The sequence below is a fragment of the Semicossyphus pulcher genome, unplaced genomic scaffold (genome assembly GCF_022749685.1).
Source record: "Semicossyphus pulcher isolate SPU_LCO1_2020_fin unplaced genomic scaffold, fSemPul1.0.p SCAF_28, whole genome shotgun sequence".
Taxonomy (NCBI): Eukaryota; Metazoa; Chordata; class Actinopteri; order Labriformes; family Labridae; genus Semicossyphus; species Semicossyphus pulcher.
The window spans coordinates 1,673,899-1,692,158 of NW_027211702.1; the positions used below are offsets into that span (position 1 = coordinate 1,673,899).

General features: G+C 41.4%; 1 protein-coding gene across 2 annotated transcripts in view; it reads left to right on the forward strand.

Annotated features, from left to right (window-relative positions):
* Positions 1 to 18,260, forward strand: part of vav2 (vav 2 guanine nucleotide exchange factor) — a 233,913-nt gene that overhangs the window by 60,326 nt on the left and 155,327 nt on the right. For both annotated transcript variants that reach the window (XM_069677147.1, XM_069677146.1), the window contains exon 2: positions 4,609 to 4,725. In XM_069677147.1, coding sequence (XP_069533248.1) covers positions 4,609 to 4,725 — 117 coding nt within the window. The remainder of the gene's footprint in view (positions 1 to 4,608; positions 4,726 to 18,260) is intronic.

An 18,260-nucleotide genomic window follows, 5' to 3' on the forward strand; every position in this document is an offset into this window, starting at 1 on the left:
CAGCTCGGGCAGAGGCTATCTACTGGAGCGATTCCAAATCTTTTTGTTCCTGTGAGTCATTTCGACACACAAATTAGTACAAATAGGACCCAGGTTTAAAAATACCAAATTTTCTCCTTCAATTAGATGAACTGTTTAGTTCATAAATTGCAAGAAAATGGTAACATGTTATCAGCATTGTTGTGAAATTAGTCAAGTGTAGTCCATTTTATTGGTCTGAGATTGTTTGTAAGAGGCATTTACAACACTGTGAAAAAGGAGGAGAATCTGTATCTAGCCATGACTGTGTTGCAGACCCCGGTGAGGTAATTCCAGATAGATTGTGCTGAGGGCAGCCTCAGCCTGAGGAGATGACCGCAGCCTGTTTATTCCCAGGTGCACCCACACTCTCCACTCCACAAGAAAAGGTGTATATTTTTCATCAAGATCATAGCAATTCTCACTACCCCTATCCTGGCTCTCTTATCGCCAAACATATATTAGAATGTCAGACACATCTTCTCCCTCCTGATCCATATCTGTGGAGCCTCTCTCTCTCCCTCCCTCTCTCTTTCTCCCTCCCTCTCCCTCTCTCTCTCTCTCTCTCCCTCTCCTTCTCCCTCTCCCTCTCCCTCTCCCTCTCTCTCTCTCTCTCTCTCTCTCTCACTCTCTCTCTCTCTCCCTCTCTCTCTCTCTCTCTCTCTCTCGCCTTCAAACCACTCCAGCAAATGTTACGTTTTATATACTGTATATATGGAAAAATAAGCTTTTTTTCTCCACCGCACGTGAGGATCTGCAGACACGATAACCTTCGTCGCTGAACTGCAAATGTCACTTTGGCTAGCCAGCCAATAGCATTTCTTTTGGTTGGCCAGTGCGGCTCTGTTATGGGGTTCACACCCATGACACTGGGGCCGAGCAGATGTGTGCACATGAATGAGAATGAGTCAGCAGCGCTCTCAGGTGTGGCCAGGAGAGGACGAATGAAATGCCACAAAATACCAGGAAACCATATCAGATGAAAATGTGCTTTTTATCTGAGAAACCGCTGGAGTGGAAACAATGAGAGGGTTTCTGTGATGTTTTAATAAAGTGTGAAATCAATTAATACAGCAGGCTGATGATATCTTCACTGTGAACGTAGCAACAAGAAACAAGCTGCACTAATGTTTAACACTTAAACTACCAGAATTGTACCACTTTAAGAATGGACTTTATGTCATTCTGACTATAAAATCCTTATTTCCACTGATCAGCCATAACATTATGACCACCTGCCATCCTGACTGGTCTTCTGTTACGCAGCCCCATACTCAACAAACTGTGATCCACTGTGTTCTGATACGTTTCTATCAGAACCAGCATTAACTTTTTCAGTAATTTGAGCTACAGCTCTTCTGTTGGATCTGACCACATGAACCAGCCTTCGCTACCCAAGCGCATCAGTGAGCCTACGCCACCCATGAACCTGTCACCGGGTCACCTTCCTTGGATCACTTTTGGTCGGTACTGACCACTGCAGACCGGGAACACCCCACAAGAGCTGCGGATTTGGAGACGCTCTTACCCAGTCGTCTAACCATCACAATTTGGCCTTTGTCAAAGTCGCTCACATCCTTACACTTGCCCAATTTTCCTGCTCCCAACACGTCAACTTCTAGGACAAAATGTTCACTTGCTTCCTAACATATCCCACCTATTAACAGAGACCATTGTATTGAGATAATCAATGTGTTTCACTTCACCTGTCAGTGGTGATAATGTTATGGCTGATTGTGTATTTTCTATAATATATTTATAAGAATAAATGGATCTGTAATATGAGGAGAGGTTATACAAAGGTTCAAAAACGGTAAAAAAAACAAACAAACAAAAAACACGAGGACACAAAAATTATATTCTTAATAATGTGGAGATATAGAAGTCTGTGACAAGGGAACCTGCAGATGCAGGATTGTAGTGAAAACTTATTATGGCTGTTTTTCAAACACATTAAACTGACAATCTCAAAGATTATCTGACCGTCAAAGAAAGAATGTAGAAATTCGCTAAACTGACAGAAAATGAGAAGGATTTTAAAATACAGTACTTATTTTAGTAAGAAAAATCCTGCTGTAAAGTTTCAATAAAATATCTGCTTCAGTCTAAAATCACAATGGCAGTATTCTCCTCTGACATACAAGAGTGAGCAAACACTTGGGATGATGCACGAGTATGCACACCGTCATTCTGTTATTAAGGCAATTCAAAGTAGAATGTTTATGGTAAATGGACTGTACTTATATACTACTGTACTTATATTTTCTTTGCGACCACTCAAAGTGAATTCCTCTGCCTGTAAACCCACCTGTGCTGTTGTTGCTGCCTTAAAAGCATTACAACATTAACCAAGCATGAATTGTGACTTGTGAGGCTGGCTGCTTTGATGCAGTTCAATGCAACAGCCATTATAGGGCTGATGTATGTTGTCAAAGCTTTCAGTCGAATAAACAGTCAAGCATTTTTCTCGACACAGGCTCTCTCACTCACATCTCTCTTAATGTACAAGCTGCTTCATGGCCATTAGTTCATACCGCTCACGCACAGAGAAATGAAAGAGCTTATCTGAGCTGCATCTGGATTTACATGCGAGGTAATGTGTTCTTCACACACAGAAAGATGAGAGATGGGAGGCAGTTATGCTTATCATTAATATTTCAATACTGCTGTGCAGTTATTGGTCTGTTCCCCAGCCTTCAAGGTTTATCTGTGTGATGGCATATTTTAGGGCCTGGGACCATCCATATTCGTGAGCACAGAGTATTTATTATGCAGCTTATTATGAGTTTTCTTGGCTGCTGCAGGGTACCTATGAACTCCAACGTTCGCCCCATACTGGTGCTACCAGGGTAATAGACATTGTTGAAATTGCAGATAAAAATCTGCAGTAAAATATCATGGGTTTGTATATTGGCTTGGCCATTTTATCGTTTAGGTTCTTATTTAAGGTTAGTAAGATTAAAACACTGCACATAATGGATCTATCACACATAATAGTATATAAAGGGTTAAAAATTGAGAATATTAAAGGGATCGTTGTGCAAGTAATTGGGTATTCTATGAGTTTTAAACACCAGCTGTTGCATGAAAAAAGTTTGATAAAACTAGTGCTAACTGAGATATATACATATACAGAGGCAACAGTCCACAACACAGTGGCTGCAGGTTCGACTCCCTCCCTCCCTCGCCCCCACTCTCTTCTCCCCATATTTCCTGTCTCTCTTCAGCTGCCCTATTAATAAAAAGTCAAAATGACCAAAAGAAAAATAAATTAGTGCTGACAATAAGTCGCATTCAGCTCAACATTGCAATATGCAAATGTGCAATAAACAAATTGCAAGCAACTGCACGAAAAAAACCAAAAAAAAACAAAAGCTTTTCAGCTGCAAATATGGCAGATGCACCACTAAATGATGCATGTTTTTTCCTTGGTTACATGAAAGGTAAACATTACTGTCCATACTAGCATTTTTTTATACTAGAAGAGCTACCATAGCTTTTGCCCTGTAAGTCAACATTGTTGCTTGTTTTGTCATGTGGTTGTTACATTGCTGCCAGTGGCTGACAGATTACATTTCAGTTCAACAGTTTTCCCGGACCTCGCAGATATGTGTTTGTTGGTGCAACGTAGCACTGAAATGTAGCTGACCGGATGCAAATTTAGCGCCAACTTTGGGGTTAGCTGGCAGGATGGCTGGGGAAGGAGAGAAGAGCAAGGAAAGTGTGGTCGAGGAAGGCTGTGTGGTGGAGAAAAACAGCACTTTTGCTATTTTGGATTCAGGAGAGAGAATGTGTTACTGATACAGTTTATTTCTCTTATTTGTGTAAAGCATGACTTGCAGAAAGACGGACACACTTCAGAATGTTTTTATTTGTAAGTAAGTAAGTAATATTCTCAGAGCAATTTTAAACATTATCACAGATTTCCCTTGTCAGACTGAGTTTAAAGTATAAAGAAACCCCTTTATAAACTGCTTGGTAACCTTTTACTTCTCTACCACCTTCCCTGTATCTCTATATATCTCTTAATGATCTGCTCATGTTCCCTTCCCTGAATATTTGACTATAAAAGCAGTTTGGTTCATTAAAGGCTTCAGTGTTTTTCCTAAAGACAGATGTGTGACCTGTGACCTTTCAGTGTGAGGTCGTTGTCTCAGTCCAACGGGCCACGTGTACCCCGAGGCAGCTCTTTGCCGGTGGGCTTCTCTGTGCTCTGATGTTCTGATGTCAGCAGACCGGCTCCGCTGTGGCTCCTCTGTGGCTCTGCTTATCTGGATCAGAGAGAGGCAGCCCATCAGCCTCAGGAGGTGCAATCAGCCCGCTCACCTTCTGCTGCTGAATAATCACACATATACCAGGAAAGCCTGCCAATCATCAAGCAAGAAATTAGATATTTACAAAATTACTGTTGCGTTGGTGGTGTAGATTAAACAGACTGGTGTAACATGTTTCTGAGGGCAAATATTCTTGTTCCACCATTCTGTTACAGAATACAATATGTTAGCAGTGAACTGTTGCTGGAATCATGTGTGCTGGAATAAGTTGGATTGTGCATTTATACCTTCTTTCGTCTTCCCTCTTTCCCTGTAGTTCCTGTGTCTGAAGAACATCCGGACTTTCCTCAAGGTGTGCCACGACAAGTTCGGCCTGCGCAACAGTGAGCTGTTTGACCCCTTTGACCTGTTTGATGTCAGGGACTTCGGCAAGGTGAGTCAGACATATGGAGTGATGCTCTACTTTTCAGCCTTGCAAATACCTCTCCCGTGAACTGGCACTGTAATCAGCTCTAAAATGGTGCTGCCCTTAGGCTTATTTTATCTATGGTGACTGTTTGGAGACGTGACGCTGCTTGTGGAACTGATAACATTTAAAGAAGGAGGTTACAACACTAAGAGAGGCTTTGGTATTTTTATGATTAGATCTTTTTAGATTGGCTGATATATTGTAGTTTTATAACCCTTTTTTGTCAGTGGAATGCATGGTTATACAATTAATGTCCTCTTTTCTTAATTTTACCCAAAAGGTTTTCACTTTCCATGTTGCCCTCATTGCATTGTAGAAGGCAACTGGCAGGTGTGATTGTGAACCTTGCGGATCTACTGTATGACGCAGCGTGCCCATGTGATTTTCTGGGTTTAAAAGTAGTTCAAAGTCATATCTGTCAGTAACATTAACTTCAGCATAGAGCGGAGAAATCCCGATGAGCATTTGATGTAACACTTCAGGGTCAGCAATCTCATCTGATGTCACTGAGTGACTAGACTCCAACTTCACTCTGCTTTCTAACAGTCTGTTGTTAGAGTGGATGAGTGTGTTGGCTCAGCGGTAAAGGTTTGCTGACTCACTTGCACATCATTTCGGCTTTATGAGGTGTTTTTTGTGGGTTGTTCAAGTGGATTTTTGTGTTTATTAAGTGTGTAATCATAAGGTTCTTTTCCTTTCATCCTGAGGGAGTTAGGACATGGAATGTGAGTTAGAAAAGACATCCAGTAGGAGATAGTAATAGAACTGTTGCTTTTTTCTACTGAAAGGTAGTTGAGCGTCTGATCAGGATGCCTCATGGATGCCCTCCCTTGGAGATTGTCTGGGCAGGTTTTTGACCAGCTGGCTGTGCCTTATTTACACAGAGAAAACACAGGATCCCCGATGAGGAGCTGGAGTTTTTGGCTGGAGCGGAGCACATCTGGGTGCTTTGCTGGGCCTGCTGCGACTTTGGCATAGACTTGGATAACTGATTGAGAATAGATAGATGGAAAGATGAATGGATGCATGGATTTGTGGTTCTTTAGTTTAGGTTTATCTCAGATATGTTATTATAGTCGGTAGAGTGTATGATCATGACATGTGAAATTACTGAAAATGCTGAAAAACACAGACAAAGAGGTCGCAGGTTTCATGCGACATAAAAGGAGAAAACAAATAGGTGGTAGAGGAGTGGGGGGAGGGGGGTTGGCTGGTAATCCATGGTCAGCATACCCTGTTGGCCCCTGCCACTGAAAGTGAATTGTTTCCGTCAACTTGCTAATCCCTTTGACTGAGGTGTGTGTGTGTGTGTGTGTTTGGCTGCATACAAAGGAGTAGGGAGCAGGAGGCATTAGCTTCTCCCTTGGCTAGTATGCTGTTAAAGCAAGCAGCAGGGACAGTATGAAGTCATACAACTGATGATGACAGCTGATGCTTCTGTGTTGGGGGCTGAATCTTAATACTGTAGCTTTAGAGCAGATGAAACAAACTAGAATTTGCACTCCATCGGTGAGGATCTCTCTCCAGAGGTGAGGTCTGGAAAAAATGTGCTACATCTCGCTGTGATCGATTACAAAGAGGATGCATTTGCGGAAAGTCATCTCCTCATTTATATAACATACCTAATCCAACATATCCACTCGCTTTGCTTCTGGCCAGAGAAAGACGGAGAAGGAAAAGATGAGAGAGGAGAAAAAGGAGACAAGGACTCATTTGGCAGTTTGTAGATAAACCACAAGACGATGTCTGAGAGTCAATGAGCTCACGGTGAACGGTATTAAAATCCAACAGCAGTCAGAATCAATCACGCGGGCCCTCTATATGTCAATTTGGAAATTGCTTTTGTATGGTCTCAGCGGTGGCGGGCTTGTCTCCCCATTGATTTTCCATTAAGGCCAAACATCACATTATAATATATTGAATTAAGCAGATCCCTACTAATGTGGCATACATTTAAATAGTGAGAATCGCTATTAAATAGAAGTTAGAAGGCCTTTTTTATTCTTGCAGTCAGAGTCTCTTTAGCTCTTTATTTTTGAAGCTCATCATGGGTTGTGGTCTTTCTCCTTTTGTTACCTGGACACAAAAGTTTCTTTGTGTGCGCATCCGATAGCAAACAAAAGGAGGTCTAACCACCTTCTTATATATCAATGTGCAGAATCATTCATCTCTTCTTTCTGTATCATTCTTTTATCAATACTCTGTGTTCAACTCACACAAAGAAAGAAGAAGGAAACAATGGGCTATAGTATTGGGACAATTCATTTTTGCCTTTTATGCCTCTATTGCAAGAGAGAGCGGACAGTGTCGGAAACAGTGGGAGAGTGGGATGATACGCAGCGAAGGGCCGAGGGTGGGAGTCGAGCCGGGGCCGCCTCAGGACAATTATATTTTTTTGTGTGTTGCCACTTGTGAAAATGTTCTTTTAGAGCTACTTTCAATATCACCATGGATTAGTAGCTATCACCTACTACCTGAATTTCCCTGGGGATCAATAAAGCATCCATCCATCCATCCATCCATCAATTCATCCATCCATCGTATTAAGTGAGAACAAGGTCTAAATTTTGGGAATAAAGTGTAACTATCAAACTTGTTCTTCCTCTGAATTCAGATCTTTCAAATCTTCCTTCAACATTATTCTTGACATTTCAACCCTTCCAAAAAATGAAAAAAAAAAATCATTTTTTTATTATACCTGTCGCTAACACTAAAAGTTTGACATTATTCACAATGTTTCAACTTTTTCTTGCAAGCAAAAAAAAAAACAAAAACATCCTCCTCTCATATTTTTTCTCACGCCTCGTCCTAATACGTTTCCTTAATTTTTTCAGTTCTGCTTGAACGTTCTGTTAAATGACGTTAGAAGATTTTCCATTAAGCTTCCCGACTCTTCTGCTCAACCACTGACCATAAGTCTTAGAGAGTGCTGCAGTCATACACTACAGTCACCATGGATGCCACATGGGTGATCCATCCCTCCAAAGTCACATCAGATCAGATGAGTTTTTGCTTGAGTGCATCCAAAGGTTCTTTTCTTCGCACTGTGATTGGAATACAAATTTAAAGCTCCTGTGAGGAGTTTTTCATTGGTTATGAAACGGACTGAAATTCTGATTACTCTTTATGGCCTACAAAAGCAAACCAGATCATCAGCGACAACATTGACTATTTCCGTATAGTTATTTCTAATGCCTGGATCTGCTGCCGGGGGGTAGGTGTCAGACAACGAGATTTTTTGTTAAAAACCACCACTTAAGCATGTACAGGTCATAATCAACAAAGAGATAAGAGGTACGGCTTTGTCCACAGGGGGCGCCAAAATCAACACAAACTGAAAGTTCCTCACAGGAGCTTTAAGACCGTTTTTTTTGCAATAATGGTTAAAAAATCAGGTGCAGAATGAACACCACAAGATGTATTCTGTAAGAGAATTTTTCAGTTTTCTTTTATTTTTTGTCAAGAGTAAGACACAAAGACAGAGAATAAAATGGAGAGGGCAGAGAGTTCTCTTAGTGAAAGAAAAGGTAGACCAGCATGTCCGTGGTTGCACTGCTTTTGAAAACAAATGGGGTGTTGGCAAAGATAGAGTCTAAACTGTGGATTTTTAATCTCCCCTGGAAGGGAGCGGAATTAAAACAGAGAACGTCGGGGAGAGGAGGGAAGAAAGATGGTTTTGATAGCAGCTGCCTCTATAAACATTAATCAGACCCTGTGCACCTTTCATACCTCCACAGTGGCTTTCAGGGGGCCCCAGAGTTCATCTCCCCTGGCTTCTGATCGCCATCGCTCCCTCTAATGATGCCTGTTTCCTGGGTCACATGCAAATGGAGGCTGGGGCCAACTGGGTCCAGTGCTGAGAGAAAGTAATTGCCCCTTCAAAACCTTCTGCTACCCTTTCCAGAGGGGTTAGTATTGAAACAGATGGAGCACATACCCTGCTCGATGTCCTCTACTGATTTTTATTTTCATTACTTAGCTCATTTCATCCAGGAATACCCTACGCAACATACAACATACGTTAGGGCTCCCTTGTTGCCTTCTCCTTTCACAGAGGGAGAAAGGAGCTGCATGGTTTCATGCACATATCACCACACATTTCCTCTCTGCATCCTAACCCATCCCCCATCATTAGAAATTCATTATGACATCATTAAACCAATGAAATACAGCTTATTACAGTAGACCCCAGAGAAGGCTTTTATTTAAACACCTCCCTCCATTCGAACCCACCGCCTCGTTTCCTTTCTCCCAACCCATTTTAATTAGCCACCAAAGGAACATTGCTGTCATTTAAATGAACATGGCAATCAGTTTATTTGGCTGTTGCCATGATTAGCATAATTAGCCCGCACCTGTTAACCATCTATCAACAGTTTGGTAATCTTCCGTCTGTGAGTGGAGAGCAGTGAAGGAAGGACACGTTCTGACAGATTTGCCGTCTTCATTACACAGAGTAGAGTCATTTATTTCAGATGCAGACAGTGTTAATACTTCTATCTCATCCAAACAGCCCCGGAGTCTGACTGGTGAAGTGTCAGAGCCATCCAAATGATGCTCATCAACATGATAGTGCAGTGTCAAAGTGAATGGATTGTATTTTGGTGCTGTGTTTGAATAGAAATTTACATGAAGTGAAGTCATTGTTCGTCGCACCTGTTTCAGGTGACAAGAGCATATGTTTATGAATCTGTTAGTTTTGAAACACAACCCACTGTCACAATAAAAGCCATTGGAAACCCAAATCCACAATAGCATTCTAACTAATATAGGGTCATATGTACATTATTAAGCTTCTAAAAAGTATTACACATAAGTTTCAATCGAAATTCTAAATATAGTAATGTAACTTTTTGTAACTTTTGTTTTTATTCTATATATTTTTTCCATAATCCAATCACAGTGAAGTCACACATGATCTGTTTTGGCTGTGTTGGGGCATCTTAGCTAATGATGCATGTGTATTCTTACTTCTAGCTATGATATGAATAGTGAGCATTTTGTTACTCACTATTCAGTGGCAATTTAAAGTTGTAATCTCAAAGATCGTCTTCGTTCTCTATGGCGATAAACAGTAATTGCGGTAGCACACTTCCCAGATATCCAGACAGTGTTGCATGTGTGACATCCACGGTTGGCTCCGGTTGTAACGGTTGTAATTCTTGATTGGTTGCTTTCCTTTTTAGAAGTTTAGTTTGCCTTCATCTGAGCGTCAAATTTGTTTCGATTTGAGGTCGTATCTGTAGTCATCGATCTATTCTTTGTTTGTTCAGCCATAGTAGATAACCGTTTACTCGCAACACTTGCAGAGACAGGAAGAGCACTTGCTTAGCTCCACCTACCATCTCTAGAAGACCAGCTACTGCTGGGTGATGGAAAACACAAAACAAATGCAAAGGCTTTCATCAGTCGGCCTTTGGCTCAATCACCATTGTCTACCACAGTCAGCGATAGTTGACGATGATGATAGTGACTTAACAGACATTTATTTAAAAGAAAATCTTCGAGATTATTACTTGAAAACAAATATTTTCAGTTGTCAGTCCTGTTTCCTCCTCTGCATCTGACTCAGACAACCTAGACATACTGTATTTGCCTGTGCTACACTGATTGTTATATGCGCTGTTGCTGTGGTGACGAGCCTTGCAATCGAATGTGATCAGTCAACCCTTCACATTCTTGAGAAATGGTCTAAACAGGAAAATTGGCTTAATTTAATCTCTGTTTTGAAATACTTATTAACCTTTTTTGACACAGATTCTTGGGGATGCTTAATGAGAGTCTCAACTATGATATTATATATTCATTTCTATTTCAAGCCACATTTCCAGAGGCTTTAATATCAAATACAGAAAACACACCTTGAAACAGATGGAGACTGTTAATGTGAAGGAAACACACCAATCCCCTGATTTAATTTGTACCAACTGCTCCCTTCTACGCTGCTTTTCCTTCCTTCCTACTTCCCCTATCCATCTCTTCCCTTTCCTCACTGTCTTCCTCTCCCCACTCATTCATCTCACACCCACTCTCAGTGTGAGTATGTTGTGATAAGAATAAGCCAGCGGCAGGCGAGCCAGCATTGTGTCAGGACGGAGTGATTGCCATTGGTGGGCAGTGTTTGATTACCCTCTCTGCTGCTCTGAATCTCATGCACACTGAACTCTGCTCCTTTCATTTCCTTCCTGCGCTCCGTGGTTAAAAATAGCGAGTTGCTCTGCATCCACGCCCAGTGCTACTAACATCTGGAACGTGCCTCAGCCGCTGTTGGCCCGGCTGCCTGAATGCTATTTACTGAAGTAGTTTTTAACCTCAGTCACAAGCCCTCAGCCTGGCCCTGTGCTCATTTGTTCCAACTGTGTGAACATTTTCAGGCATGCAGAGTACACCAACGCTTTGAACCTTTTATTGTCTGCACATGGTTTTACGTGAATATGGCTCAGTTACTACGTGTCTGAGTAAGACTTTTCATTTATACATTTCTAGATTAGTTAGGCTTCTGAGAAATACCTAAATAAGTGTTGTGTACTCTGTCACATTTCTTATATTCATTGATAAGGCAGCCTTTGCATTAGTTCTGCCAACAAAACAAAAATAGAATTAAAAAAAGCACTTTTCCACAATCAATTCTGTTGTTTTTTGTTTGACTTATTATATTATGTTTTGAGCTTTTGGATATATTTTGATGTTGCTTTGATGAATTAAAACAGGAAGTGTATTATTGCCTTGGAGCCAGGGAGCTAGCTGTAGGATAGGGCTGTCACTTTTCCCAAAAATCAAGTTTGAATTCAACGTGATAATGGAATTCGTTAAGAGTCATATATAACAGTAACATCAACAACAACATGATCGGTAGTTAAACAACAGAGCTAATGTACAGTTTAGGCATGCTGCTGACGTATAAAAGTGACGGGAGTTAGCCCCGAAGCTAGCTACAGCTTCGGACCTGGAGCAGAACAACGATAAGTCTCCCCTGTGCTATCTGACTACGGTCGGGGCACTGAAGCAGGAAAGGTTAACCACCCATCACCCCCCGATTGCACACCAAGCCAATTTTCTTTTAACAACGTTATTGAAGTAGTTTATCTTACTATCTAATATCGCTGTAGATAGGTATACATTACATTCAGTTAAAAGCCTGGTGCGTCTCACGCAGACGCTGAAGACTTACTTGTGTCTGTATGAGACGCATAGGGCTCTAACAAAGCAAAGGTTTTACACACCTTGGGAATGAGAATGATCTGGGGCTACACCTGAGGCCTGTTTTGTCTCGTAAAGTTTTTGGTGAATCAGGAGCATGGAAAGTCAACTGGATGACTTTTCATAGAAAGAGTCTGAAGTTTAATGGAATCTAAGACCTAAAGTTATAAAGGAAATTAATTCCAGATGGAATGCGCTTTTCTGTTTGAAAAGTCCATTCACCTTGGAGTGTTACATGCAGTGTATGTTGGTATTGCTATCGATTCACACTCTGCTTTATGGAATGAAAATGAATAGGTGTAGAAAAGGTAGTGATTCATGGCTTTCACACTCTGGAGAGACTACAGTAAGTGATAGAGAGAGGTCTAAGGGTCAAGCAGTATGGGTCACTCACGCAGGTCAACGCATCCTCTTCCATTAGCGACCATGTCCTCAGCAGCAGTCCTTTACTGTCAAAGCCCGAGTGGATTTTCTAAGCTATGATTCTCTATGTTGCCCTGCCCTTATCGTGGGGGTGAGTGGTTTGAAGAGATGTATTGCAAAATACGACACTGGCGACCTTTTGAAGTTGAAATGAGGAAGTTTCCCAAACAGGTTCTTGGAGCACCCTTGGAATAAACTTTTATTTCAGCGTGCTTCAAAGCCAATTTTTAACTTATGTACAAATAAAAGCAGAGTAAAGTATATTTGATCTTCTTTATTATCCCTTGTTGTCGAAAGTTCAACAAGGGATTGAGTTCCCCATAAGGCGGTCCATGCCATCTAAAATAAATCCTGCCTTTACTAAAAGAAATGATTAAAGTAAAGGTGTTTTATCGCCCTCACTACACAATGTCTTGGGGAATTTTGCAATGTAGAGGTATAGTATTGTATTTTTAATGGATAAAAGATATGTTTACCCTGTGTTATTGTTACTTTAACTTACATTAACGGCCTGGATGCTTCCTTTACTGCTTCCTATCCACCAACAACATATCCCCTTATCCAAGATCACACCCAGTGCTCCCCTAAGAGAGAATTTATCACCATAACTTTCTCTGAAAACACATCCTCCTGCCTCAGCCGACACTTTTGTTGCTGCTTCCTCTACCCCCTGTGCCCTCTTACTTCACGCCCTGTCCATCAGGGCCCCCCAACTGCAAGTTTTTTAACATAAAGCTTCCAAGACAAAATCAATAATTCATTCCAAATGCCACAGCTCTGATGATAATTCTCCTGACATGAATTATAAATGGCACTTCCTCCCCCCCTTCCTGTGTTTAGACCCCCTTCCATCCCTCCACTCACACGTCCTCATTATCCCCGCAGCTCGTTACCGTGATACCCGCGGAAACAGGTGGTTGCTGAGCAATTGGTTGTTGTCAGGGATACGGGTTGCGTTGGGTCTCAGCTCTGGGATGCTGACTGTTGAGAGGTGTTGGGTGAGGGCCACAAGGTGACTGAGTTCACACCTACAGGAACAATAGAGACGAGACGTGATGGATTGATGATGACATGTACGGTCATTCAGCCAAAACAGTGCACGGGAGAGTCTGGATTGCGTGACAGATGAGCAAAAGCTTGCGGTTCCAGATGACCCGAAATGTGTCATCTGAATGAAATCTTGGTACAATCTGGATTCCCTCCAGCTGTTTTTTTGCCCACCTGCTTAATAGTTTTTGTAGCACAAGAATCTCCCATTTTATGGAGGCACATAACAGACACAATGGGAAAAACAAAGAGTAATTTGGTTGTTTAAAATCCTCCAAACCATAATTTTGACTCACGGAATTATGAGAGAACACAATCATTACCGCAAGATCTGTTCATCCGGATTACGCAATTAGTGCATTGTAATGACCTTATCTGGATCTCAGATGACAGTGAGTGTTACCCATGCTTACCTTGTCATAAAAACAAGGTATGGGCCTCATAAGTACGAGATTATGATATAGTTTTATGAGACATTAAGTCATAATTACAGAAATCAGAAAAAATATGAATGTTTTTCTGCACCTTTCTGTGTTGTCTTCAAACTATTCCACTGTTGTAACTGTAAAAATCAGTTCCTTCCAACGTCAGTGGAGACGATTTTCTCACAATAAGCACTCTGTCTTTCTTTTTTCCCCTCCACTTTATTCTCCCTCTGACAGCATTGCTCTACAGTGTCATTTAAATCCACCCGAAGAGAGCGAAGACAAGCGGAGCGTCAATAGCTGTATAAAGATCGTTTATAGAACTTTAAAAGCCTGTTGCAGTCTGAATCGTATTGTGGAAATAATTGGCCTCTTTTGTTTTGGGCGTCAGTGAATTTTACTGTGTGCTGCTTCAGAAACTGATAGAAGGAGACAATGTCATTTTGGCCCAGACTCACTGCTCGGACTGGCTTTTTGAAGTGCCTCCGCTCACTATAATACCATGCTGAGGACCCAAAAGGCTGTTAAGGTGCGATCAAAACCCAACCAAGCCTTTTGGATTGTGAGTCAGTGGTCACTGGAGGGTGTGTCCCTGTTGTTAAGGTGGTGTCTGCAGGCCTAAAGATGGGGGATAAAGAGGAAGAGCCCCTGCAGAGTGGGAGTATCTGAATTCCATGCAGCCGCTGTGAGCGCTCATTATTTCTCCTCCCATGATTCCTCCCTCTGAGGCCCCACAGGCACAGCTATGATGGACAGGTACATTCTCTGAGGAATCACTGGCATGAAATAAAGGATAAAAATCAAAAAAGAGAGTCAGTCCTCAATCGTCTTTTCATTGTGCAGGGATTATCCCAATATGGAGCTGAAAGGCAAACCATCTTGGCTCATAAATCATCATTGTGCAAATTTGAATGTGCATTACGATGTACACTTTGGGTTATGTAATGATTCCATATTTGCCCTCAAATTGAAGATAATTTCCCTGTAAACAATGGTAAGAGATATAATTTAAGAAGACAGTTTGCGTACAGAGCGCAGAATGTGAAGGTAGCTTTGCAAGATCATCAGACTAAGCTGCTTTGCAAAAACCACGATTAAATCATAAGACATACCAAATGGCTGTGTGTCACGTCAAAGGAATCCTTGACAAGAGGGGTTTCACTGGCAAAATATTCCCAACAGATTGCACAGACTGCTCAGTAAATTGAATCAGGATACTGTCTTTGTATTTTAGATGATTTGTTCTCTGTTAAGTGCACTGCCAACTTTGGTATTAAGTGGGAAGAGCAGCAGATTTGTAGGACTAGACTGCACAGATAGGAAGTATTGCTCTACCAGTCTGTCGCACCCCACAAGTGTTAATGGACCATGTGTTCACTGACAGCGCGATCAGCCTGTCATTAGGGTTTGGCTTGGATCCGAAGAGAGCTACACTAGAGAGCTCAGCAATGTGAACATGAGTGTCATGTTTCAGTGTGTACAATTCAGAGAGCATCATATGAGCTTTACACCCTGACTGTCTATAGCATGACTGATGTCAGATTTTCGGTATTCAGTACATCAATGTTTTTTTCATAGATTACTGATATGGCGGCCAAAATGTTCTGATGCTAGAATAAAAATTGCAGGTACTATCTCTGAGGAATCAGTGGCATGAGAGAATGTATATCGAAAACATATATGCCAATAGATATATGCGTGATTGACCCACATTGGCCTGATAATATCAGTCGGGCTTAAGCACTGTCAGTTCACTTGGAAAGGGGAACTTGAGGGGTTCCTAATGATCACTTTTTTCTGACATGACATTATTGTCCCACAATGCAACACATAAATGGAGGGGGTTTTCTCACTTGATAAATACAGTAAAAAAAATGTAATTGGTGTTGTGACAGCTCCGGCAACAGCTTGGGGGAAAAAAAACAACAACACAAAATAAAATATGGTTATTTTTTGTTTGGTTTGGTTTAGAGAAAGATTGAGATTAAAAAATAAAATATTTGTTTGGACAGGTTAAGTAACATCCATGTTTGGATTTAAACGGCTACTGTGTTAGCTTTAGCTTGATTACTTTGATAACGGTTGGGGTATGGTTTGGGGTATGTGCAGAATAATACTGCTGTTCTTCTGACCATTGCATTTAGGGATATTAATTTCCCGGTCTTTACTGTAGAAGAGGCATCAAATTTGTCTTAAAGCTCCTGTGAGGAGTTTTATCTGGTTATGAAAGAGACTGAAATTAATTCTGATTACTCTCTATGACCTACAAAAGCAAACCAGACCAATCAACAACAAGACTGATTATTTCTATATAGTTATGTTTAATGCACAAAATTGCTGACACCCTGTAGGTGTCAGACAAAGCAACTGACTGCACACTGCCTTTGTTTATATTTTCCAGGGCAAAAATTTAAAGTGAGTGATACATGTGGCAGTTAAAGAAAGCAGGATGAGATTTTCTTTGTTAAAAACCATCACTTAAGCATGCACAGGCCAAAATCAGCAAAGAGACAGGAGGGACGGCTTTGTCCAGAGGGGGCGCCAAAATCAACACAAACGGAAAGATTCTCACAGGAGCTTTAATATTAATAAAAATGCTTATAGCATTAAATCTGTGCTGCATATTGGTATACTGTCAATAGAAGAAATACTTCTTTGGTCTTGTGAGGAGAGTTTTGAGTCAAATGGTCTGGTCCAAATTTGCTGTTTGGTAGATGTCAACACACAGTATCACTTTCTGCACAACAAAGCAGTAAAGTACGTTGATGTACCACACTTACCAATATTAGTACATACAGTATACTTTGGGCCACAGCTCAGGCTCAGTTCTGGTCACCAGATGTGGACTCGGCTGGTGTATTTGAAGAAAAAACAGGAACTCCGCCAGCTCCAGATATATAGCACAAAGGTTGACAGTAACATCTGACCTCCACTGACAAGAGTGTAAATGTGCCGCTGAGAGATCAGTACTGTATCAAAACAGGAACAAAACGAGACCCACAACCTAAGCCCTTTAAAGGATTTGAGCTGCAGACATGCAAAACAAAAGCTCACAACGGCTGAATACTATATAGTGTTATTATGATAGGACAAAGCACCAGGCCGGCCTTTTTTAATATCCATCCAACAGGTTCAGTCAAGCACACGAAGGCAGGATTAGTGCATGTTCCCACCAAAAACTACTGTGTCAGATTTGCGTGACTGCGGAAGTGGAAACAACCACTTTACTCAATTGGAACATTGACAGCACTGTCTTTGGCTACCATTAAATTTGCCATTGCTTTTTATATGGTCCAGTTCATCAACAGGAGCACATCAAAGTGCTTGATGGCACGCACAGGCAGAGGCAGGGATGGACACACACCCACACGCACGCACGCACAGACTGAGGCTCAGGGCCATAAAGTCTCTGTTGGAGACAGTGCTCTCTGATTCCTCCTATCAAAGGGCTGTAAAATGTAAATTAGACTGAGTGGATGACATGGTCTCTCATTATCTGTGGAATGTATAATAGAAACTTGTAGAAACACATTTGACTCTGATGGTGACAGACTGATATTGCCAAGGTGCTCCAGCCCACTTACCTTTTACAGACCCCATTAATCCAGCCTCTTTTTCCTGCTGCACCGCCTGTCTTTGCCAGATTCTCCGTCATATGGTCAAAATGCTCCCCGCTGGCTTATTTTCTCACCCTTTCCTCCCGCCATACTCTCATTTTTGTGCTTCCTCCTCCCACCAGATTTTGGTTTCTCACTTTTCTTTGCCACCTCCGATCTATTTTGGTAACTGTTATTGTGTGTCTACCCGTGGCTGTGGCTTGTGTTCAGCATGCCGCATGGTAATTTGATACGGCCGATAAAAAGCCAGCAGCCAGAATCCTTATTGTGCGGTGTTGGGGAGCTTGCCAAGTGTTATAAACGCCCCCCTGCAGCGACCACTAAACTGATGCCCACCTCCATGCCTCTTTTCATTTATTTCCCTGCAGGTGCCTCGTAGCAGGTAGTAATGATGCACAGCCCTTATGTGGCCAATGGGTTGGGAGTTCCTGAGGTGTAGGTAAAGGTAAAAGTTTCCCCACTTAAGCCAATAGTAAGAGAGAGTAATAAGAGAAAGTAAATACATTATTTTAAACCAATACAAACCTGCGATACTGGAGTTTTTAGGCCAACACTGAAGTAATTATTTTCACATACAGTATAAATATTTAATATCAAACAAGACACAGACAGAAAGCCTACATAGAACAAAACATTGTTCAGCAAACACACTTGTAAAAACACATCAGGATTCAGTTCAAAGCGACTCTGTGGGGTTTTCTAAAAAACAAACAAAAACAAATACTAATTGTTCAACAGCAATTAAACAAATTGAAAAATGTTTCAAATGTAATGTTTCTCACCAAAG